The sequence below is a fragment of the Typopeltis vanoorti genome, chromosome 6 (assembly GCF_054136105.1).
Source record: "Typopeltis vanoorti isolate ZY-2024b chromosome 6, IOZ_Tvanoo_1.0, whole genome shotgun sequence".
Taxonomy (NCBI): Eukaryota; Metazoa; Arthropoda; class Arachnida; order Uropygi; family Thelyphonidae; genus Typopeltis; species Typopeltis vanoorti.
Genome location: NC_143554.1, coordinates 158,482,313 through 158,508,415, shown reverse-complemented (window position 1 = coordinate 158,508,415; position 26,103 = coordinate 158,482,313). Strand labels below are relative to the sequence as shown.

Below are 26,103 nucleotides of genomic sequence, written 5' to 3'. Positions count from 1 at the left end.
ATTATTTTATCGTTTTAAACATTATGAACATTCAAAAACAGTTCTACAAGTTTAAGATAAGATTCCTGTTTTCATTTAGGCCTAATACAGTTCTATAAGATTGAAAATCATATAAAAAAGAAATCAAAAAATCAGCTAACGCCTTTTTATTCCCGTATATAGGGAGTAGGCGAGGCCGTTTTTAGCCCTATCTAACTTTTGGAGACAGAGTGGGCAGTTCAATCTCCACTGGTACCCAATCAGAGATAGCTTGCCCAAGCCTATTACTAATTAAGCAGCACGCAGTGAAGAGAGAGACGGCTCAACAAGTGCCGCCATCTCGTGGTCCCTAATACTTGTATTTAATGTCTGAAATAACGTGAGTTCTATGGTAGATTTTCTTGAGTTTACAGGACGAAAAACCCGAATTTATGGGAGAAAAAACCCTCTTGCCCGTGACAGAGATCGACTAACCCGAGAACCGGTCGAAAGAAGTCTTAGAAAAATTTCCTTTAGTCGCCGACTAGACTCGAAATCAAGTCTTCCTTCGTGCAGGCAAGCGCCGTGGTGTGCAAACGCCACACAGGCTGCTAAAAATCATATATATTTTTTTTTCATAGCGAGTTTTCGTCTCTCTCGCTCTCTCGTAATATATTATGTCCAATGAAATACGAGATCGCTTCTTGCCATAAAACAGTCAATCAGCTGGCAATCCCACACGCAACCCAAACATCCTCATTACGAAAGCATTGCTGATGATCAGTTCAATTTTAGGAATAAATCTACTATACGTAAATAAAAAGTAAAGATATTGTATAAAAACAAAACATAAAAACACACATACAAATACACCGAATAATTGCAGGTTTCAGTAATCAGTAAATTAGTTGAGCGGGCAAGAACTTGACATACGCATTCAAAATGAAAAAAATTATTTTTAAATTTACAGAACTATATTAAGCCTTAATGAAAACAGAAATCTTACCTTAAACTTAAAGACTGTTAATAAAACATTCAGATATTATTTCTGGGAAAATTCCCACGTTACTCCTCTAAATAAAATATTATTTTTATGGATATGTTCCCTACTTTCGTTTAGGAGTGTGCCTTTTTATAATGTAATCGGCATTCTACTCAAATCTTAGGGCATTACTGGTGTGTTATAAAGACAGATATATGAAGAATAAAATAGGAAGAAATTTGGATATACTTTTTTTTTTGTTGTTGGCTGTCTCCTTATCCCGGGGATATGCATTCATCTCCTGTTAAGCTGTTAAAGGAAAGGGGGGGTGGGGAACAGTGGGTAAAGCAACGTGGGAGGATTATTTTTAAAAAAGGGTTTAGATATATATCGTTTTCCAACATCTTTCTCTAATCCAGAGTAATTTAATAATAAGGTGTGGCACCTTTTGTCAACTCGTATATGGAAATATGACTTCTGTGTTGCTTCAACCTTGATATCACCTCTTAGTTTGGCTCCCACTGATGTGATTTTGTGCCGAAGTGGTTGTGGCATGGCCGTAGCTAATGAAGTTTTAACTGAGGCTCGGCTGTTTCTCTTTCTAGGTCTGGCTCTCTCACAGATGTGCTATTGCGCAGAAGGGGCTGTGCTTTCCCTGAGATATGAGCGGCTCTTCTTGGGGGTAGGGTTTTGCCTGTCTCTGAGTGCGATCACCGCTGAGATTACTCTGCTCGGTGGTGGGGTGAGCCAACACTGAGTTAAATGATCACTCAGGTCGCTCCCTGTAGGGTGATCTGAGTGATCGCACGATGTTTTGGATTTTTTTTGGATAATCTGGGTAGTGACTCTTCCCATAATGCATAGATTATAATGTCCTCAAGGAAATGTGCTTTGCATTATGAGATTCTAAGGCAAGGGACGTGAAGTCAGCCCATCTTTGCCATGAGTTTTCCCAGTCCTGAAGATACTTCAGGGGCAAACTTTGTTTGCTTAAATTTGGATAAAAGATTGAACTAAATATACTATAATATACTATAATATACTATACTAAATATACTATTTCACTTATAGAATCCTCGACATTCCAAGGACGCATGCTCTGTTTCGAATAATGAACCTTGATATAAATCAGCTCCGAACAAAATTTTGTAGCGCCCTTAACTGAACATGCGCAGAAAACATTCACAATTTTAAACAAGGGCAGATTAAATAAACCTGTTAACAGCGAAATCATCACTAAGATTGTAATAAGAAATGGCAAAAACTACAATTTTTTTAGTATTTCTTGTATGTAAAAAAGGGATTTAAGTCATTTAATGCAAGTTACATACTCAGCTATATTCGTTGAATGAACCACATTCTGATTTAATATCTTCATGAAACCAATAAATGAAATACAGATGAAACAAAGAAATCGAGACCGGAATTTCAATCAAATCGACACCTCATTCCCACTAATATTTCATTCTCAGAACAGCAATCACTAAACTCTCTGTGCCGTAACAACTATATCGAAATTGCGAGATCTCACAAAGGTGATGGAAGTCATAGTTCTGGTGAACTTCGGAGTATAACGAAAACTGAATGTTCTGCTTACATAGGAATCTACCTATGCCGTAATCATTAATCTAAATGCTAGCTAATGTAAATCAACTGAAGCAATATGACTGCTATTGATACGATACGTATTTATCATGCAAGAGTTCCACACAATTAAGATCTCTCTGAAGTACTAAAAAATATTGTCCTGCTCACCACAGTTGAATGTTGGTTGTCCAGCGTATCGTATCAAATTTAATCTCTATTTCGAAACCTCTCTTTCTTTCTACTTATCACCAACATAAACGATATCACTCACCTACCTTATCTGGTGTTCAACAAGTATTTTGATATCGTCAGCTGTCATCAGATTGTCTTATTAAACAAATATTGCATTAGATACGTGATAAATGTCATCTCATATCATTAGATACGTGATAAATGTCATGTCAATTGCATACAATTGACACTAAACCTTAGTGTCAATTGTATGTTTGAAGTATTGCGTATTCCACGCAAGTCTCAAAAATTCAAAAATGATATTGTCTTCTTGGAAAACATTACTTTATCATTCAAATCTCAATCCTGATTGCCTATATCCGAGTTTTGGAATATGACAACAAAAATTGTTTCGGTATTTTAATACGGCAATAAAAGATTGCAATCTTGCGTAATCTAATCTTAATCTAATTATAGCCGACAGGATTAAGCACTTCGAAAAAATGCCAGCAAAGGCTTTCAAACGTTGTTGCGACACTGCCCACGTTGGATGTACTTATGGTAAGCAGAGAATTTCATATCCGCCAATGGAGACACTTCTTTATCAGGGATGCGCAGTGTGACTATTAAGACTCTGCCCTCCTCCCACCCAATGGTGTTTGTATTGCCTGAAACAAAGCTACGCTGTATGAAGCTTTCGTATAACCATAATTTTTGTTTTGTGTGGAGACGTCTTGCAAGCCATTTATTCCTTTTTTTTTTTAAATTGTGACGCAACCTCAGGCAATTTTATACACGCAGCTTTGTTTTTATATGATTTTCACCGTTTCTCACGTTGCCATGCTTATCCTTTTCAGATAAGCTTAATGCTAAAAGCTAATTACATCTGTTTCTCAAGTTGTCAGTAACTTTGTCACTGAATTTGGATAAATAATTATAATTAGCTTTCAGCATTAGCGAACCAGATATGATTGTAAGGATACATATCCATATCTATCCATTAAGGTACTGTAGTGTCAGACGGTATCCTAGAAGATCGCTACTTGGATGATGTCATCATCATCCCGCTTATGACTAGGGGAAACACACAAAAATGCCTGCCGAACAGATTTCACACGACACATTCATTGAGGTAAAGTTCTCATGGGAAAGTTCTCAATATGTTATCCTATTTGAGTAAGTGTAAAGCTTATCTGGTCTGCGAAAGATAATAGGTTCAATTCCCGGTGGATCTCGATTAATTTCTGAATGTCTTTGGGTGGTGGATAAGATTTGATTATCTGTTTATCCTCCACGTGTTTCACTTAAGCCCTGATTATGAAGCCCGGAATTGGCTTGAAAATATCATCTCTAGGGTAGGGTAGGATTTTCTAACCTTTAGATAGTCTAATACTAAGATGTTATGTTTATGACCTTCCGATCATTATAGGAAGACAGAAAATTCTAATTCTGGTTTAAGAGTGTAGTATACTGCACATACCTATGAATAAGCATTTACCTGCTTAACAATAACTAAAATATCAATGGCGCAGTATAGTGATCTTTATTTTAAATGTCCTCAATATATATTCAGGATATTTAAATTGTAGAGAGTTATAACATATAAAGTAAATGCGTTTAGAATTGGCGGTTATGCCAGTAATCGCAGTTCGACTGGCACAAAGCATTGAAGGAATTTGTTCTCTACATCTCGAAGGGGCCCAGAGAAGAAAGACTTCCAAGAGTATTTTCCCTGCTAATTTAGAAAGTTTACGTGTGCTAGGCAAAGCATTTCTTGTGACATTTTAAGTTTCAAACAGCTGCAAAAGAACTAGCCTTTTTGAGAATTATCACACAATTCAATAACTGTGCCGATATGGTAAAATAATGACACACGGCAATTATGTATAAAACAAATTTATTAGTTGTTATACAAGTAACAAGTAACCCCATTTTCAAGCAAAGAGCGAATAAAACAGTTCTTATTTTTTGCTTCTTTGATAGGGTCCCATATGACTTATTGCATATTTACAAAACCAAAACAGACATCCAGTGTGTTTGTGATGTACAAGAACAGTTTGGTCATTGTCTGTCTATCCGTGAGGAACTATGATGTCCTCCACATAGTTTTGCTCATCAAAAATCCGCTGATGAGGAAAGTATGGCAGATTCTAAAGGTTGAGCTAATCATTTCTCAATCGCTTGGTTTTTCCATATTACGAAGTTTTACCTGAAATAATGGCATTGATTTATTTTTAGTTATCTCAACATGGAGTTCGAGCTAGTCCCAAATGGTGAAAATAAATATAGATTAGGAAATCTTAATATAGTGTGAAGCAACTCCCATTTTCGTTACTCTTAAACTAATTAAGAAATTAACAGTTTCAAACATGAATTTATAACCCCGACATAATGGAATAGAAATAAAAACCCCATCTCCGTTATAAATTCATATTTATTTATTTTTGAAGTTAGCACTTTTTGGAAGCTAGCATAATCATCATTCGGTTAATATTTCTTAAAATAAACATATTTAATTATAGTTTATAAATAATTGCATTATTATTCACATTTATATTCACATTCATTAATGTGTACATTTTAAAATAAAAAATAAATAACTCTTAAAATAATTCTGTATATTTATTATTTTTAAGTATTTTCTTTTTATACAAAAGGTTTTTAGCAACTATTTTCGTGATCAATTTAATTTAAAGACGTAAAATTCAATTACGAAGATAGATATATAAGACGCACTAAGGTTATAGAGAGTTAATGAAAATTAATTACGAAGACAATAAATGCCACATTCATTGATTTATGAAATTGTAAAAAATACTCAACATTAAATTAATAGTAGGCTGTTTCCAATAATTAATAGAATTAGAAGAATTGACAATTTGTAGTTCCGAGGCATTTTAAAAATGGTAGGAATAATCCCTTTAGTCAGTTTACAAAGTTGGTTTATCCTTAAAATGTCTACTTTTACGAACTATTTTTATAAGATGAAACATGCATATATTCATCAAGAGTAGAAAAAATGTCTTATTTTCGAGTATATATTTCGCAAGCCTAACTCTTCATTTCTAAATTCAACATGAAACTGCCAATTTCCTTTGAGTTGGGTTTAGGAAATGGAAGAAATCTTCAATGTATCATAACGTTTCAGAGAAGTAATATTATTAATAAATTTGAATTACCCTCCCAACAATTGAAATAAATTAGGTTGTTATCGTGTAATATTGATCATTTTTGACTGAGATTAATTTAGAGGATCGCGATTAATTTAGTTTACGAAGATGAACCAAATGATTCCGTCAAGTATTGAATTTGCATACTATTGCTCCTTAGAGGCGTGTTAAATAAAAACAGGGTGTTTCAAAAAGAATGACCCGATTTCAAAAGTTATATTTAATAATGAAAATGTGATATAGTTACAAAATAAATTACCAAGTATGAAGTAAGGCCTAAAGTTTCACACACCACAATTACAAATTCTCAATGTCGCATTCATTTGTGGTTCGTGGATGCAGAGACATACAATTCTGAAATCGGGACATTCTGTTTGAAACACCCTGTAATGTAACTTACCAAACGTGGAAGAATGATATTTCGAAACAAATCGAATCAGCTTCTGTTTACGCGCTTTCTAAAGGATAACAACATCGAATTCTCAGTAAGGTGTGTTTCATGTTTTGCAGAAGGGTTAATCCTGAACGAAGTATGGATATAGTTCACTACTTTCTCATTAATTAACTTAATTTTGGTATTAAACTTGATGGGGAAAATGGACATGTCAATCTCAGCTCTTTGCTTTATGCAGATGATATCATGCTTCTAAATAAATCCAGTACTAGTCTGCAAGATTCCCTGAATAAATTGAGTAACTGTTGTAAGAGATTTGGTATGAAGGTCAGCACTAACAACACAAAAACAACGAAAATTGGCAGAAACACTGAAAATATGAACTGCATCCTGAATGGAGAACCCTATAGAAGTAAAACATTTGAGCTATTAAGGCACAATTTTAGTGAAGATGGTAAATTAAATATGGTTAGGGTGAGCAGAATCAATAAAGCTAGAATGGTAGGAAGTCAACTGAATAAATTCATATGGAATAAGAGAGAGATTAGTCAAAACACTAAATTAGCTGTATACAAGACAATGTTCAAGCCAGTTTTAACTTATGGATCTGAGAGCTTGGTCAGAAGTAAAACACTTGACCAAAGACTAGAGATTGCACATATGAGAGTCCTGAGAAAGATTACAGGCGTGAACAGATGGCATCAATGGCAATATCATATTAAAATGAGGATATTAGGAAAGAACTCGACATTGTCAGTATCCAGGTATGCGTTAGCAGAGCTAATATCAGGTGGTATGGTCATTTAAATAGAATGGGCAAGGAAAGATTAGCCAAACAAATGTTCTCTACCAGGTTGGCAGAAAACAGGCCCAGAGGATGACCTAGATATAGGTGGATCGATACAGTAAAAATGCCTTGGAAGACAATAATATAAGATCTGATAATGTTGTAGTCTTCAAAGATAACAGCTTAATTTCGACAACAGTTTGGATAGGAAGTAAGTAATGATGTAACTTTTAATGCCGCACTATCATAATATCCTGTACACCACTTGAGGGTACATGTCAGGAATTTGATGACGATGATGAATTAATTTAACCTTTATTTCTGTCGAGAACAATTTCTTTTGTAAACCTAAAAAAAAACGTAACGATTCTGAAAGAACATTATTCAACCATAGTCGAGGATCGACATGGTAAAAATTTCCAATACTCAGTTGAATGTACCCTCCGCAAATGATCCATAATCCCATTCAGGTAGAAGAAGAAGAAGCTGGTCTCATTGAATATGAAATGAAAAAATTTAAATGAAATAATCACGAAAAATAATAAACTAGAAATACTCTTTTCATTTGTAATAATATTAACTCTATATTTAAACCAAACCTAGTTCAAAAACAAACCAGACTAAAAGTATACAATACATTAGCCCTACCAGTCTTAATGTATGGAAGCGAAATCTTGTCAATAAATCAAAAAGACAAACAAAGATTAACAACAGCAGAAATGAAGTTTATGAGAAAAACTGCAAAGTATACCCTATTTGATCACAAAAGAAACGAAGAAATTATGAAAGAATTAAACCAAGAACCAGGAATAGAAAAAATTAAAAAATATAAACATAAATGGATGGAACACGTTCAAAGAATGAAAACAGAAAGATTACCAAAACAAGCCTTAAAGTACAATCCATTAGGAAAAAGAAAACCAGGACGTCCTCTTAAACGATTCAACGATGACTTCTGAGGCCGAAACAGGCCATGCTAGGCCTAAATCCTTGATAATACGCATGATGATGATGATGATGATGATTTGTAATAATAGATACCTAACTCAAAATGAGCGAGGCAAGTTATGTTTGCTTATAATAAATATTAGGTGCTTGCGAACGCCAAGACTTCATACCTTTCATCTTTAAGACAGGGTTGTCATCCTTGAACAGAGGTGGCAGTTGAACAGATGTTGTTAAATATGGTACAATTATGCATATAGTTTCTAGAGTAGATTCGTGTCTTTTTACATACTTGATATAAATCATTAAGAATATTTTTCTCATTCTTTTTTTTTTCGTTTCTTAAGCTGCACTCATGAGAGAGAACTTTGTCCAGAGGTTTCCAGCCAACTAGACTGCACTGTGGTATGGAAGTGGACGGTGGTGGTGATATCTTTGTATGGTATTGTTCTCGTGGCCATCGCTTAGTCGTAGTGAACAAAACATGGCCGCTAATTCGTGCATGGTGTTGCAGGCCAAACATTGCCTTACATGGTGAAAATGTAGGAAATGAATGGAAATGGATTCTGAGCAAAACAATTTCCCAATTCACAAGATTCGCGCTGTGCAAACATGATTCGAAGAGCATACACAACAATTTTGCATACATTTCCACTCCTAATTCCCCTAATTTGAATCCCATCAAACAATGTTGGATAATGTGGAACGCATAATCCTCGTGTTATTGCTAGTACCTCAGTTGGTTGCTAACCTACGGTACGTTATTGTCCAGCCGATCCAGAACACTTCAGGATAATTTTCTTGGTTTAGAAGAGTCGATTTCAAGATGGATGTAAGCAGTTATATTTTCCAAAGGAGGTCCAACACGCTACTAGTGGTCATAATGTTTTGCCTCGTGAGAGTTTATATAGAAACATTTTTAATTAAAAATATAGATATTTTCGCATTAAAAGTATTTTTTAAATTCTTGAAGTAAAATACATACTTGAATTCTTTTTCGCAGATTGTGTATCCTTTTATAGTCCTCGTGGATTTTCTACGGGAGAAAATGAACATTAAGAAAATAAATGTAATATTACACTGTCTTTATTATCAGTTTAATTATTTCATATTTAACGAATATATGATTTCAGTCAGTTTATAATTAGAGTGAACGAATAAGTTAAAATAATCCCTTTTATACTGTAATGGACTGAATGCCAGGCCTTGAAAGTGGAGTAAACATTTTCACCAATGCATAAATACATTAATATAATTAAATAAATATATATAAATATTTTAAAAAGATATGATTGAGCAGACGATATGATTAAAAAGATATGATTGAGCTGACTATTCTACAACTATGAAGTTGTAGAATAGTCAGTTAATCTTTTCGCTGTCCGAAAAAAAAATATATTCTCCATAGTCGTTTCGATGATTAGATTAAATCGTCAAGAACGAATTAGGCGACAGATATCAGAAAACAGGCCTACGCTGAATATTTATTATTTGAATAATTTCTTAGTGTGTTAGTCTATCGGGCATTGCAGTATTAATCAATAACAATGCTAGTGCTACACGCGATCCTCGTAACGCAATCTGTTGAATAAATTATTCATTATTCATTTGATACAATATAATAAAGTATCTAATACAAATAAAATTTATCGATGGCGATTAATGTGAACCGACGTGTTCATGAATACAAGAAATTAAGATTTAAGAATAATGAATTTGAGCCAAGAAACTTACTTGAAGCCTTTGGTGGAATGTCGTTTTCTGTTCATCGGTCATCTAAAATTAAAAATGAAATGAAATAAGAGAATCGATTATCTTGTGAATACTCTTCAAAATATACTTTATTTCTTTTAATTTTCACATAAACTTTAGTCTCCTGTTAGTGATCCATGAACTTTTCGCAAGTTGAATGCTGTATGGTTGTTTTGTTATCGGTAAGGCATGCGGACTTTACAAATGTCTGTTTTGTGCTTATGCTCTTAAAAAAAGGTTCAACAGAATTTCTACAAAAAAAGTACATGCGTTTTTTAAGATATATATTATATGTTGTTTATTAATTTATTTCGTATGTGGTTCCCTCTTTACTTCGTCCTCCCTTAGGACGGGTTGAGTACTGCTCATGAGGATTAAGTATGTATTTTACTGTAGATCCGTGTTGACGAGGCCGGTTTGGCTGTTCTGAGGGGCGTATAAATAACCCGAGTTTCCGTGTGAAATCACCCGGCTAACTCATCTTTAATCGAAAGTGACCAGACAAAGGTTTCTCACGATATGGACGGGAATTGAACTCAAATTTTTTCCTACCAAAGGGCTTCGTCTATGCCGACTGAGCTACAGAAGTACGATTATCTAATGTGAATCGCGCCAATGAAAAGCTTGTTAGTTTAATTGTACGTTAAGAGAATGGGTGGAGCGCTGCTAAAAATTGAAGAACCGGCACCCTCATCTAGGTAGTTGATGGATCGATAAGAGTCGCTATCTTAAACCAGGCCAGGAAAATCATCTGTCAACTACTGGCATTTACAAACATTAATATTTCGTGGTGGGATTCGAACTCACTATGACTTGAACAACGAGTGTGGATTGGCGAATTTCTATAATCTATCAATCGATTCTGATGTTAATAAAATATCGTAATTAAAATCAACACTGAGCCAGTTAAATTTATTTAGATACATCTTGTACAGACATTTTATTAAATTCTATTTAACAAGAGATGGGAAACAAAAACGGAAGTGATTCGGGGATAATTTACGGATTCAGACTACCAAATTCAATAAAATCAATTCTGACAGAGTTCAAAATTAACTTACATATGGATGGACCAAACAAACTGAATATATACTTCAGCATTTTGCCATTCATTCTTGTTTCGATCTGTCAGATGCCGTGATTCTTTCGCTTGGAAATTCTTAATTACAAAGATAATTCAACCTAAATAATAGTAATATCATTTTCATTGGTTATGAAATAGAAAGTTTCCGATTTAATAAAAAGAAGGAAATTCTCTGAAATATAGAGCATTTCAAACTAAAGTATCGCAATCCAGTGCAATCTGTAGAGAGAACCAATGTTTTGAAGCTTAGTGGTTTTCTAAACAGATTATGGGGAAGAGATTTTGATAATAAAAAAAATGGTTTCTCTGTGTTGCTGACAAAATGCATACTTTTATGCAGATAATTACCGTTATTACGCTTACGGATGAAATAGATCACTACATTTAGCAAATTAATCGCTAATGAAGAAGGTGAATGACACTCGGCTGAATTTCTTACCAAATATGGCACGAGAATATTTTTTGATAAAACAAACATCACGAAATTCAACCCAAAAAGAAACAAACCGTTCGAAATAAAAAATAAACTGTTGTACAAGTTATTAATTTTAAATAAAACATAAAATGAATAAATTCATCAAAATTATTGGTATAGTTAATGATATCTCGCAATCAAATTTAGTACAAAGAAATACAAGATTAAGAATATTCCATATTTTATCTGAATCTATTATATTATGGAGGTGAAATAATGTCGATAAAAAAAGTAGACCGACAAAGAATCAATCAACATAAATGAAAATTTAGAGAAGAATATCAGGTGACACTGCACTAGACCAGATAAAAAAAGGAAAAAATGCAAGAACTACAACAAGAACTTACTTTGTAAACAAGAGATAATTACAGAAATACATGGGCTCTACATATAAACAGAATGTTAGCGAATAGGCTACAAAAAAATTCTAAAATATAAACCAAAGGAAAGAAATAGAAGAATACACTCATTGCCGATTGCGATATTCATCTAAATATACATCTGCACAACATAACCTAATGAGAATGATTTCTAAATGACTTACTGTGTTAGCCTGAGATTTCCTTTTCCAGACTGAATTAAGTGGCTTATAAATATTAGTTCGGATAATCTACAACAAGAAAATGGTGCAAATTAACACGTGCAAGTGGGATATTCCTTGATCATGTTTCTGTTTATAAGCATTACACTATTAGGATTAAAAATACGAAACGATATTCGCTTAGTAAAGAAGACATTGAAGTTGAAAAACAGAAAATGTGAATATTGATAGAAGAATACAACGAATATAAATCTATTCTACTGGATCGTGTGAAATAAATATGTCTCCGGTGTTTTTTTTTCTGATTTTATGACATGATTTTATATATGAAGGGGCCCCAAGAACTATAGATTAAAGTGGACAATGTTTGAGAAGTAAAGTTTACATTGGGTTTAAATAAAGATCTATGAGAGAGAGAGAGAGAGAGAGAGAGAGAGAGAGAGAGAGAGAGAGAGAGAGAGAGAGAGAGAAAGAGAAAGCGAGAGAGAAGAGAAAGAGATTCTAGGTGCGGGAACACGTGAGAGGGGTATTCTTCGAAACATAACGGAAGTTAAGGAAAGAAAGAATATTGTAAGAAAAGCTAGTTCTCTGCATATGGTAATGGAGACGTTTAGAGATTTGATAAATATAGACATATGGAATTATTTTCGATAGACAATATTATAGTAATTTGAATTGCTGCGTTCTGTCTTTGAACACACTGTGCAAAGGTTGCAGTTCATGGCATACCGGGAAGGGAAGCACATTGAACAGGAGAACTCGCTCTTCTTCTTCGTCCTAAAGATGGTCGATGGGGTTTAGGTCTGGACACTGAGCCGGCCAGTCCAACACTTCAACGTTATTTTGTAGAAACCAGTCTCGGACAAGCAGTACACTACAGTGTGGAACACTGTCGTGCTGAAACGTCCTCGGGTCAAGCCGTCAGAACGACAGTGTCGGAAATATGAAGTTGTCCAGGATATCCAGGTCATCATCAGATGTAATTTTTTGGACACAATGTCGACCAACAGATAAAGCCCCATCAAAATGAAACATCCTCTATATCATTACCGAGCCTCCGCCAAACTTGACAGTTTGAGTGATGCAGTCCTACCGGAACCGTTTCCCGGTTAATCTCCAGATCCAAACAGGACCATCAGAGTAAAACATTTCGAATTTTGATTCGTTGCTTCACAGAACTTTTCCAATCTACGTTTCTGTAAAGGTATGAAGGATACCAGTCCATGCGTCGGTTGGAGTTGAGGTGGTCGGAACGTAAGGTGTAATTTGTTCGCAGGGATGTTCGAACATTTCGAGACAAAGATCGTCGATTTCAGTAAGTGAGCGAATGTCGGTGGCCTTCCAGGGTATTTTTCTGCTGTGGTAGCACATCAACTTTCCATTTAATGATGACATAAGCAACGGTGAGTTTCGTTATACTGACAGAGATAGCAATGTCACTGACAGAAAGCCCACTAATGTGACATCCAACTATCGTCCCGCTTTGGAAGTCCGTCAGTTCAGCTGAACGTGATATCTTGCCACCGAATACAGTGCAAAACATGCAGCAGGTCCCACCATTTATTATGAGACTTACGCAGCCACTCCCTGAATATTTGTAAGTGGTAGGATCATGACTGTGTCCAAACACTTTTTAAGTGATTATTATTATTATTATTATTTATTATTATTATTTATTATTATTATTATTTATTATTATTATTTATTATTATTATTATTTATTATTATTATTTATTATTATTATTATTTACTTATTTATTTATTTTTTGTGACGGAAGCTGATACAAATTTCGGCTTTCGCCGAAAGTTACAGGGAGGCCAGACACTACCTAATTTAATTTATTAAATGATATTAAGGTAACCATAGTACGGATTCTTCGGTGGCGATTGTCTCTTTTGAATTTCCAGTGTTATCATTTAAAGGCAATAAAATTCGGCGTGATTCTTAGAATAAGAAATAACAATAGTGTAGATGAACTATTTGAAACATAAGAATCGAGAACTGTGGAGGAACTTGAATTATCATAATAGTGTTGGTATTCGTAGTAGGATAAAAACAACAATTTATATTACATCAGATATAATATAAATTGTATAACAAAAATAGATGTATTTAGATTTAAAGACTTTTAAATTAAACCGTAAAAAAAAAAATTTAAAACTCTTCACAAATTCCTAATGAAATATCTATTCCATATAAATTATAACGACGTGCTGATTTTTCTTCCTTGATGACTAACAAACCAAAGAAGTGGCTTATTCTCTTGCACTGAGCAATATTTCTAATGATATGAATGAATGTCTTTTGGCAATCCTGTGGAATTCCAACAATCAAAAGAATGAAAATTGTATTCGCTGGTGCAGTTATTCTGCGCTACTAGTAGAAGAACAGTAAAAATAATAACACATACTGGATAAAGGATATTATGAGAAAAACATTTGTGGTTTGAAATCAGGGATCGCGACCAAAAAGAAACCTATAATGAAATAGTGAAAAAAAATGAAGGTAGGAAAACAACAATAATTATATTTAACCTGAACTTCACATTACGGGATAATGGACATACTGTATCGCGTGTTTCCAATAATGGATAATAGCATTTCCATTTTATAGTCCATTGTGATGTAGTCCATGGCATGGACTATTCACGCATCTAAGAATACAAGTCTCATTTTCTACTACATTGATGGAAAGGGAGAAAAATATATAATTATAAAAACAAAAAAATAATAAAATAGGAACACAAAAGCTGTATTACGACACTACTACGTGTATAACATGAATAATAAATATCAGTTCTCACCTCGTTCAATTTTCTGTGATCTTGAGCACCATCTTCTTGAGTGAGACATTCCCTTTGGTGATTCTGCAATATTATAAACATAAATCTAAAATAATTTCATTTTTTTTATATTCCTTATTTTCAGAAATAAGGAATATTCAAATGAAAGATAAATCCGTAATGCGTTTATATTTTCTCGTTACGTGCAATACTGCATGCGTTGTTTTCTCTTTCTGTTTCCTGACTGTTACATAAAATTGCTTATTTATTTTATAAGGCACATATGATGTAAAATTATATAAAGATTTTAAAATTATTTAAAAGTTTTTATAATTTATTTTCGTTGTACTTTCTTAGCCTAACATTCATTTCAGTTAAATGAATTACATATAGCCTACATAGAAATTATATCTCGATTTTGGTTCCAATTAAGGGTGGTATTTATCGGTTGTTCAGTAGGTGTTATTACTGTCTGGCGTAGAGAGAAACGAGGGATGTGTCGGTAAAAATGAAATTAGAAGTTAGATTCATATTTTAATGCAATAAATCATGTAATAATACAGGGTATCCACAAATGATTACCCTGATTTCAACTGGCTACAATATTGTAACATTGAAACTACACTAACTGAATAAATTTTGTTGCAGGTAAACTTGGGTACTCATAAAGTTACTAAACTGGTATCTTCAGTATACTACTTTTGCCACCAGGAGCACTGCTGCTGATTTTCTTTAAAATGGCCTCAGTACAAGAAAATGCCCAAAGTGTTCTGTGCCTAGCAGAAACAACATCTCCAGTTACAGTGCAGCAAGTGTTTAGGTCACAGTATGGAAAGAACCTCCCCCCCTGATGTCAAGCTCACTAAGTCACGGAAGACAAAGTTTTTAGAAACAGGTTCAGTTCGTAAGGGTTTAAGCAGTGGCAGACCATCGGTTTCCGAGGAGACAGTTGAGGCAGTTCAAACTGCCTTGACGCGGTCACCGCAGAAGTCAATCAGAAGAGCTTCACTAGAACTTCAAATGCCAAGGAGTACAGTCCACAAAGTGGTACTCAAACGTTTGGTTAAGGTGGGTTCTTTCCATATTGTGCCCTTAATATTCGCTGCACTCTAACAGGAGATTTCGTTTCTGCTAGCCACGGAACACTTTGGACTTTTTCCTGTACTGAAGCCATTTTTAAAGAAAATGTTGGCAAAAGCAGTATACTGAAGATACCAGTATAGAAAGTTTATGAGTTTACTTGCAACAACATTTATTAAGTTAGTTTCAGTGTTAAAATATTGTAGCCAGTTGAAATCAGGGTAATCATTTGTAGACACCCTGTATAACAGAATGTTATAAATGCTGTGTGTGGGATTGAGATGAAAAGCTACTTAATCTGTTTATATTCCTCATGAGGAGCTGGTGGATGGTCCTTAGGGAAAACGTTATGGATAATGATGTTCCATAGAACTGAGTTAGATGGATTCATCAAGATAAAGGGGGTTTACAGGATGCTGGGTAGCTGTTGCTGATTATACTTTAGTTTTAGCACAGATGAGAGCATAAGAGATATTAGTTGTGATGAAAACAAAGCACAGAAATATTTGTAGAAGATACTACGCGGAACTTGCCGTCTATGAGGCAGAATGCCTCTTTCAGAATGGTATATAGAGCTTTTAGAGAGGCCTTAGGCGCACCTCCCAAAATGTAAAAATACTCTTAAAGATCTGCCGGATATGGGGTTTGTACAGTGTAAGTAACTGAGCACATAAATACTAACGTCTTGAACGAAAAGTGGCCAAGTTTTTTTGAAGCTGAAAATGCTTTAGAAGTAATGTGATCGTAGCATGAAAGTCTAGAATAAGAATCAGTCTCTGTCCAAGAAGAGAGAGAGAGACAGAGAGGTCTTGACGTTAAGTTGAGCATTATCAGAAGGTAAGAGAAGAAATGAGATCTTTTTGCTAACAAACAAACAAACAGGAAAACTGTGTTTTTGAAGCGCTGAAGGTGACTAGGTTGTCATTGAAGATAGATCAGTATTTAAGACACTCATTTTAGTTGATCTTGAAGATTAAGATGTTGGAATGGAGAGTTCTTTCTTCCTCAAAACTGTAAATGGGGTTTGAAGTCATTGAGAGCAGGTTATATTTGCATATGAAGAAGAAGGAGGAAGAAATAAACTCCTGAGGAATATCTGTATAAATGAGAATATAAAGATAAAACACCACTGTCGTACTGAACAACCTAAGAGTAAACTTACAGTCCCGTTACAAACACAAGAAGGTAGGTCAAAGAAGCACTGTCTTTTCCCATATGCTTGGAAAAGTCAAGTGCAACAGCTCATATTTTAACACTCCGTAGCACGTGTCCAGAAGTTGAACTGGAATGGCACACGTTCATGGAAGACGGGTTGGTAACATGGAGGGAAATTTTGAATTGAGTGGAGAACAGAAACCTTCATTTACTTACAGATCGTTTCTGTGACACGATCCCAACAAGAATATGGTTTTGAAGATACAGTAGTCAGATGGACACATCTCCTAGTAAAGGTTTCGGGGATGTGTCCATTTGGCATCGTTGTAATGCCAAAGAACGAAGTTATGAATCGCTTAGGACAGAGAGATGCATTTTGATGTAACTTGTACGATGTTGTGATCTGAATTACCAATAGGGATAGTCTCCCCAACATCACTTCATTGTGCTGTCTTTTTTTATGTTCAGCTCATACATGAGTTAGGTTGATCAACCAGTTTGGTTGATCAACCTAACTCTCATGTATGCTTTGTTTTCATCACATCACATCTGTGCTTTGTTTTCATCACAACCAATATCTCTTATGCTCCCATCTGTGCTAAAATTAAAGTACATAACACATTAGTACTGTGTATGGGTAATGGGTTGGAAAGAAGGAACTTGTTGACATTTGATTTAAATGACTGTATATTCTATTCCTTGTTAAACATTATTCCACAATGCAGAGGTTGCAGGGATGAAGGAGAAGGAAAAGGAATCTGACTTGGCTGTTATGGAAATTCGATTGCAGGAAATCAAGCTTGATAGATAAGAGGTCAAAGATGTCAAAATAATTTGCAGAAATGGGAGAAAGGTATAGAAAGCAAATGAGTGATTTATGATTAGGCAAGAAAATCGTATGCCACATAAAGTAAACAATGTGGATTCAAGAAGATTTGGCATCATCAGGCAAAGAATTCGAGCGCACAAAACCAGTTTTGTTTCGAGAAGAATCACACATGATGTTGTCTGAACAACGTGGACTGTCGTTGTTGTGGTAGAGATTTAGAGTTCGGTCAAAAACAGAACATCACTTTGTGAATGTTTGCAGTTCACGGTGCTTATCATTTATCTTGGCTTTCAGAGCATGAATGTAGATTAAATGAATCTGGAATAAAATATTTTGTAAAATATTTTGATTTTTTTACATTTTTGTAAGGCATTTTTGGGGGAGTTATTTTATTTTATCTTATTTTTTTAGGTTTACTATCATGCGAATATTTGAAAGAAGAGGAGATAAAGAGCATTCAGTCTCCCTGCCGCAACATAGCCTCGACAGCACCTCTCGCATACCATTACTTCAGGTTCCCCAAGGCACAATATTGAGGAGGGTTTTTCCAGCTGACCAGGAAGTCGCTGATTGTGTCCAACACACTATATGAATTCCAGTGTGTCTATTTTGTTTGCTACTGTACCTCAAATTGGGGGATTTTGGATCTCCGAAGTATGGTTTGCATGCCCTTGATGGGTATCACTCACATTGCATGTTGGAGGATTGGAAGTGTCTGCTCTTTTCCTAGAGCAGAAACCAAAATTTCTGCTCTGGGGAAAACATTGCGACAATCACTTTAGGTCCTAGTAAGCTTGGCTGCTTTATTGGGCAAGTAAAGCCATCTGACACCTAGTAGGATATGTATCTTCTTTAGATCCTAAACAATTTTTATTAGAATTCTTACTCTTACTTATTTCTACTTTTGTCAGGTTTATGTCCTTAGAAAACTTAAATTTTATATCCACTTCTTCATGGATGGACCGATGTTACATCTGAATTTGTGTCTCGGTTGTAGTTGCAATACCAAAATATTTTAGAAATTGTTTCTAAAATCCGAAACTCCGAAGGAGGATTCGGAAAGATTTCAACATTTATCAACAATAAATGTTGATAAATTTTACACTCATCATTGCACGATGAGTGTAAAAGTAAAGCAATTTACTGTTTATTTATCAAACTCATCTTATTAGCAAGATAGAGTGCAATGAATAATTAGGTTTCTACACTTCACTTTTTTTTTCAGTCAATAACAGTCAACTGATATCAATCTTTAAATTGCTTAAAATAACATATTGCGCAGATGTAAATAACATTTATGCGCATGCTTTGACATTGTGAAAATTATTGGCATTCTTTCAAGGAGAAAATATATAAATACTTCACACCATTAACGAACTTATATGAGATTAGTGACGTGTATGGGGCGAAGGCGAAGAAAGCAATAGATTAATGCCGTTTTTCTTGAGCAAATACTTCATGAAGAGGGATGTTCAAGAGACTAGAGTAAAAAGGAATATAAATAACAAACTAATCTCAGTGAGATGCAAGTCAGAATGGGGAAATCAGAGAAACAGATAAACGAATAAAGTTATTACGCTGAAATATTTCCAATGCAATAATTTATTCCGAAACTTACGTCATTTTCTTTCCTAATAAGTAGCAATTCACAACGAGGACACGTGATTATCATTCCAGGACACTTCTCTCGCATATGTCTGAGCAGATCTTTACGAGCACATAAAGAAGTGCAGAGTTCACATTTGATTACTACGAAATCACAACCAATCTGATGACTCTGTGGAAAATAGAGAACTAGATTATTGAAGGTTCGACTCGCAAATGGATTGTTAATTTGAACAATCTCAAAAATTGGAACACAAAATAGAAATAAATTTATATTTTATTAATAACAAAATTTACATGAAAAAAGAAAACAAAAACAAAACTTAAAATATTATTGAATTTTAATATATATTAATCATATTTACCTTCTTATAAAAAAGACACCGGTAAAAATTGGTACAAAAGTTTATAAAATTAGAAACAGAACTGTTCCCTCTTATTAATTTTTAGAAATATTTATTGTGATTGAAAAATTACAATGTATTTTTCGTTTCTTTGTTTATCTAATTCCTCGCATATCAGAACAACATTTGAGAAATTTAATATGTAAAACATTAGCTGCTATTCAGTGTATTTGCAAAGACTCGGATTTAAAAATGCATTTACTTTGATTTCTTTTCTGAGAAAGAACTCTTTACAACCAGAACACAAGACTTCGGCATCAAGACACTCCATGCTTCGATGTTCTTCAAATTCCTCCCCACACCTTTCAGCGTTGCACTGTTCACAGGTCAGCAGGTTGTGCTCGCTATTATATTGACGGTTCTAAAAAACATAAAAAAATTCACAAGAAATTCTGGAATAACATTTTCGTTAATATTGAGTGATAGGACTAAAACGAATAAGAATTTGCTTTGTTACAAACACATTTCCATACAAACATTGTTTCAAACAGAGGTGCGCACATGTGGAGAAAATATAATAAAAGTTAGAACCCGTTTCTTCTCTTCGTGTAAATTATTTTTATACTATCTGCAACAGACCTTAAATTTAAGAGCTTAAATTCAATTACAGGAGTAGAATTGGTAACCTACTCAAGAAATTATCTTACCGCAATCTTAGAAATGCAAAGTGCAAAGGTGTGGTTAATTACCTTAATCATCTTCAGTAATTTCAGACTGTAGGATGAAGTTATGGCTCGTAGAAACAGAACGTAAACAAAGGCAATTTGTTTAGAATTCTTTGAATATATTGTTGCCGTCCTTTTGTCTTAAAATAAAATGAGTAAGCACATCACTCTATGCAATCACTGACAGGAACCAAAGGCAGAGGGAAGGCAAAAATTAGTATGCAAAAAAAAAACTAAAAAATTTAAATATGAAATAAAAATAGTCAAATGCAGTTGATAAACTCTTATATAAGTAAATTAGAATCGAATCAATACGAGGTTCCATTTCATAATGTTTATAACGACATTTGTCGACCCAAGACACGAACGCAGTCAATGATAAGTATTCGAAATAACAAAATAGAAAAATTGAAACTGAAAAAAAGAAAAATGTAATAAGAGAGAATTCGTATGAAATAAAGAAATGAGATAAACTAAAAAATGCGAAAAGAAATGAATAAAATCCAAATTACTTATAAAAAAGAACTTACACACAAAATGAAAGAAAATATATAAAAATAATTGCAGACCCCAAAATATAATTAACGTATATGAACAATATAAAAAATAGAGCCTCCAGAACTGAGTCGGTGTAGATGAAGAAGACCTTTCGTCAGAAAGAAATGGGTTCGATTCCCTTTCATGACGTGAGGAACCTTTACCTGGTCTCTTTGGGACTAAAGGTGAGCTAGTCACATACGGAGGACGTTTGGGTTTTTTCACCCGGAAACTCCAGTTTTTCGTTCCTCAGTACAGGCAAACCGACGCCATGAACAGACATAAATACTTGCGCTTAGGGGGAAGCAGCACAGGTCTGAAGAGCTGCTGCATTAAACCCCTCATTAAGGGGGGAATTCAATTCGTTCTGAAGGACAGATGAGAAGGAAAGAAGCCAATTTTTTAAATCATGATTAGGGGACAAAGCATAAAATATTCATCATGAAATTCATGTCACCTTGTGTGTAAAATATTTCGCATTCACTTCGACTGTATACCAAATGACGCTGTAAGCCTAGATGGATAGAAAATAATTACTGTGAATAGCTCCATCTATATTAAGAACGGCAAATACAAGTCTTTCAAAACACAACGCTCTTTTCGTACCACATTTACAAAAAATAACAGAGACATCGAGAGAACAGTTCTGACAAAATGCTGGATTAAAATAAATAAATAAATAAATAAACACTTAAATCGATTCCTGGTAATAACTTCTTTCAGAAATCCATATGTTATTAAGAGAAAGAGTTCCATAACTTTATGATTTTCCCAAGGAATTTCCGACAAATCAGGCCCAGTGAGCAAAAAATAAATACTTGGAAATTACTTCAAGTCCCACCTCCAAAAGTTCCTTGTGGGTCAGAAAGATAGAAAGCATGGAAATAGCCTATTCCACCGCACTGCTAAATATCATTCTTTGTTAATGATAATATAGGCTGAAGAGCTAAAATTAGACCGAACACAAAAATTACGCCAAAGGTTTTCATTATAATATTTCAGGCATTTCAGATTAAACACTGAACATTTGTCGCGGAATCGAACTGGAAATTCTATCTGATACCCGAAATCCTCCGTCTCACGGAAAGACAGATTCAATGACCAATCTCGAAATATGCAAAAAATGTTCATTTGTCAGCAACTGTTTTTCAACTACAACGTTCTTTTATTCTGTATCAAAGAAAGCCACTTCTAACTCAATATGTTGCTAAAGTCTTGGCAAACTTCTTGGAAGATCCACAAAACGAAGATTGGTCTGGTCTGTGCGCATAAATCCCACTGCTCTTCGAAGAAATTATGTTGATCCATAAGTAATTCTTTGTTTCTACAAAAAACGTGTATTTTCTAAGGATTACCTTGATCAACCTGTGATTTAAAGCTGGATTTCTTCAACGATTACAGGTCCTAAAGAGTCCAGCTATACCTGTCTTGGGCCTTTCTTCTCCATTTTCTTCCAACTTTCTTAATCATTGTGTCTTCTCTCCTTAAGGCTGGTCTTCCAGGATTCCTTTTGGTATCTTTCGGATACAAAATATCGATAGACGAAAAACCAGAGTTATAGTGAGAATATATTCTATATGTACATGTGAGACCAGCTAAATCAGCTTAAGTTAAAAAGCCTTTACAAAAGTTCTTCGTTCTTCTAGACCTGATTGGAACAGTAGGTCTTTGCCATCGAAGAGCATTGTAAACTGCGGTAGTTCGAGGGGAGGGCGTTTATTTAACAGAAATGCACTGGTTTATTCTAGAGCCTCCATAGCTTAGTCGAAGACGTTTAGTCCGAAAGACCTGGTTTCGAAGTCCATCCATGACTTCAGGAAACCTTTATCTGGTTTCTTTAGACTAAAGAGGTGAGTTAGCCGATCTAATACAGACAGAGGAAGAGGGTTTTTTCACCCGGAAAGTCAGGTTTTTCGTCTCTCAGTAGAGGCAAACCTCCCAGTGAACATACACAGATTGGTCTAAAGTCATAAAATACAGCAGGAACCCGATACGAAAAAATCTATTGGTTTATTTATAATAATTGAAATCATTGTACATATGAGGGTAGTCTGAAACGTTCTCGGCCTAATAATGAAAAAATGAATTTATAATTTCAAAATTATTTTTTATTTTTCAACAAAATCTCCCTTAAGACTAATACATTTATTCCAGCGATGCTCCAGCGCCATTTTCCCGTCCCTGTAGTGGTTCTCAGTAAGATCTGCAAAATACTTCTCTACAGCTGCAATCACCTCTTGATTCGAAGAAAATCGCTGACAAGCGAGGAAGAGTTTTAGTTTTGAGAAGAGATGGAAGTCAGACGGAGCCAAATCTGGGGAACAGGGTGGATGTTCTAACAATTTATAGTGCAGATCCCTTAATTTTCGAATTGCCAAAACTTCTTTGTGGGCAGGTGCATTGTCCTGATGAAAGATGATTTTTTTCTTCTGCAAACAAGGTCTTTTCTCACGCATTTTTTCATCTAGTCCGGTTAAAATATCGGAATAATATTTTTTATTATTCCGATATTATTTTACCTCTTCAAGATAATTAATAAACAAAATGCCTTTTTGCGTCCCAAAACACCGATGCAATGGCCTTTCCTGCTGATGGAACCGTCTTTGTCTTCTTTGGCGCTGAACAACCGGCTTCTGTACACTGTTTTGACCGATGTTTGGATTCTGGTGTGTAATGTGAATCCAAGTCTCATTCATAGTAACAAATCGACACACAAAATCAGTTTTATTATTAAAACGCTCTCCAAGCACTGTTCAGAGATTTTCATGCGAGTGCTTTTTTTTTTTTTTTGATCTGCTGTGAGCAAGTGCGGCACCCATCTTGTGCAAAGCTTTTTCATATGCAATTCTTCATGCAAAATATATCCTACACGTTCTTTGAAATGCCTATAGTCTCAGCAATTTCACGCAATTGACTTGCCAGTCATCCAATGCCATATCGGGCACTTGACCAATGATTTCTGGTGTTGTTATACTTTTTGGACGTGGATCCTTCACGTGGATCATCTTCAAGGCTGGTTCGGTCACGTTTAAAGTCGGCAGCCCATTTCTTAATTGTAAAAAACGAAGGAATGCAGTTCCCATAAACTTTAATGAACTTCGAATGAATTTGTTTTTGCGTTAAACCTTCTTTTACAAAGAATTGCATAAACGCACGATACTCTTTATCCATTTCAAGGGATACAGACAACACTTTGCTTTAGACAGCTGTATAAAACAATTATTTGTTAGAATGACTCGCAATTTCACATGGATGCTTGCGGAGATATACCAACTTAGAAAAAGAAAATCTTGCCGATAGTGTTGCCATCTATGGTAGGCCGAGAACTTTCCACCCTCGTATAAAACAGCATACATTTCTAATTAGGATAAAGCGTCAAACATCAGAAACTTCCTTCTGTCGGTGGATTGGCTTTTTCACGGAAATATTCCCAGTCGTGCTCTTTTGAAAACACTGAGCCTTGTGGAACTGAAAAACTAAACATTTAATGAGTATCAACAAACAGACTCTTCATGAACTGTCCCCATTTTAAATAGTTAAATTTAATCGTAATTGAAATATGACACTTTATATCTAGATATATTATATGAAAAATTATCAGATTTTCCAGATGTTTCATAGATGTTCCTGGTATACTTCCAGCACTGATATGACAATTTCAACTCAAACGCGTCGAATTTCAATCTCCCGATTCTGTTCTTGGTTTAAATGTTCATTCACTTTTACGTTTAGATTTCTATCCCCTGCATTGCCATGTCGCTAAACCACACATGCGGTTGTTCAAATACCGTGATGTCTGGCATCTGGTGGTCCAGTTATTAACCGGTGTAAATATATTTGCATTTGTATTTTCAATGTCTTTTTCAATTCTGGGCTACTAAGGGAATTTTTTGTAAACAATTTCCATTGTATAGGTTCGCAACCCGATCATTAAACTTTATTTATATCGCAACCTGATCATCTAATCTTTGTATGGGTAATCTTAGTCAAGATTATAACTACTCTTTATTTCTGCACTGTCATATATTTGCTATCACTACGAATCCTTCACATGTTCTGCTTAATTGCACTCGTTTGTAATGCTTGTTTATTATCACCAAATATTAGGCGATCTACCCTTTTCTCGATGATGTCATGCTGAAGGCATTGCCGAGTTTAGAGAACGTCAACTTTCCCTTTATTTTCTGTCAAATGCTGATTAGGGTAATAATAGGGTTATATCCTAACTTCTATTATTATTATTATTATTATTATTATTATTATTATTATTATTATTATTATTATTATTATTATTATTATTATTCCTTCTAAGACAATAGAACTTTTTTTTTATCTATCCATATTTTTTTTTCTTATCTACAAAAAAAAATGCACGTGAATAAGAGTAGACGATTTTTAGAATTTAGGTGAAAGAAAATTGTTTTTCAGCACACATCAAGAAATAAACCCACATTAGCATGAGTGTATACAGTCCCAAAATATATTTTGAGAGTCATTTTAATTAACACTACATAAAAATTAAATATATTAAAATATGAATATGAATGTAGTTCACGTTTTTTATTTTGGGCTAAATGGGTGAAGTAAGAATGCTTTTCATATTCCCCGTTATCCGTAGAAGAAAATGTATGGATAGGGTGTTATGCTGCTATAAGCCCAGGTCATGGAGGGATAACGCCATGACAGAGCTTATAACTGAGTATCTGAGAAATTTTAACTGAGGATCAATAGCCGATCCTCAGTTAAAATTTCGTTGGCTACACCATTGGCATCTGTTACCCTCTGGATAAAAAAACTTCCAATTCACGTTCTTATTATTAAACAATTATTATTTATGAAATAAACATTATCATATTCAGTGTATGAAACTTTCTCAAATATTTTTCATTCTTCTAAAAAATTCAACAACTTAATCCAATTTCTTAATTTTATTTTATATTTAATTAATATTATATTTCATACTGAGCAATTCACTTTGAAATATAGAGAATAAAACTCTCAGTAATAGTTTTTACTTGGAATGACAGGATTCCTACCTGAGAAATGAACAGAGTAGTTACAAATTAAAATTCTTTACTTCTCAGCGGTGATTTTAAAGGAATTAACTTAACATAGAGAGGGAGTACGTATGTAGTTTTACTTTTAACCAAAGATAAAACTTTCCAAAACCAAATAGATAAGCTGAGTGGTTCAAGATAA

General features: G+C 34.4%; 1 protein-coding gene across 2 annotated transcripts; it reads right to left on the bottom strand.

The window, feature by feature from the left end:
- Nucleotides 1–4,578: 4,578 nt before the first annotated feature.
- Nucleotides 4,579–26,001, bottom strand: LOC150106157 (uncharacterized). 2 transcript variants are annotated; one of them, XM_090393895.1, is made up of 8 exons: nucleotides 25,941–26,001; nucleotides 19,905–20,063; nucleotides 19,312–19,470; nucleotides 14,651–14,713; nucleotides 11,850–11,915; nucleotides 9,729–9,770; nucleotides 8,980–9,030; nucleotides 4,579–4,907 (listed from the first exon to the last, which is right to left on the bottom strand). In XM_090393895.1, exons 2-8 carry the CDS (start codon nucleotides 19,971–19,973, stop codon nucleotides 4,872–4,874), a joined length of 486 nt encoding a protein of 161 aa, XP_090250021.1. In that variant the 5' UTR covers nucleotides 19,974–20,063; nucleotides 25,941–26,001; the 3' UTR covers nucleotides 4,579–4,871. The 2 variants fall into 2 exon arrangements, with proteins under 2 accessions (XP_090250021.1, XP_090250022.1); XM_090393896.1 differs by lacking the exon at nucleotides 11,850–11,915.
- Nucleotides 26,002–26,103: the final 102 nt, after the last annotated feature.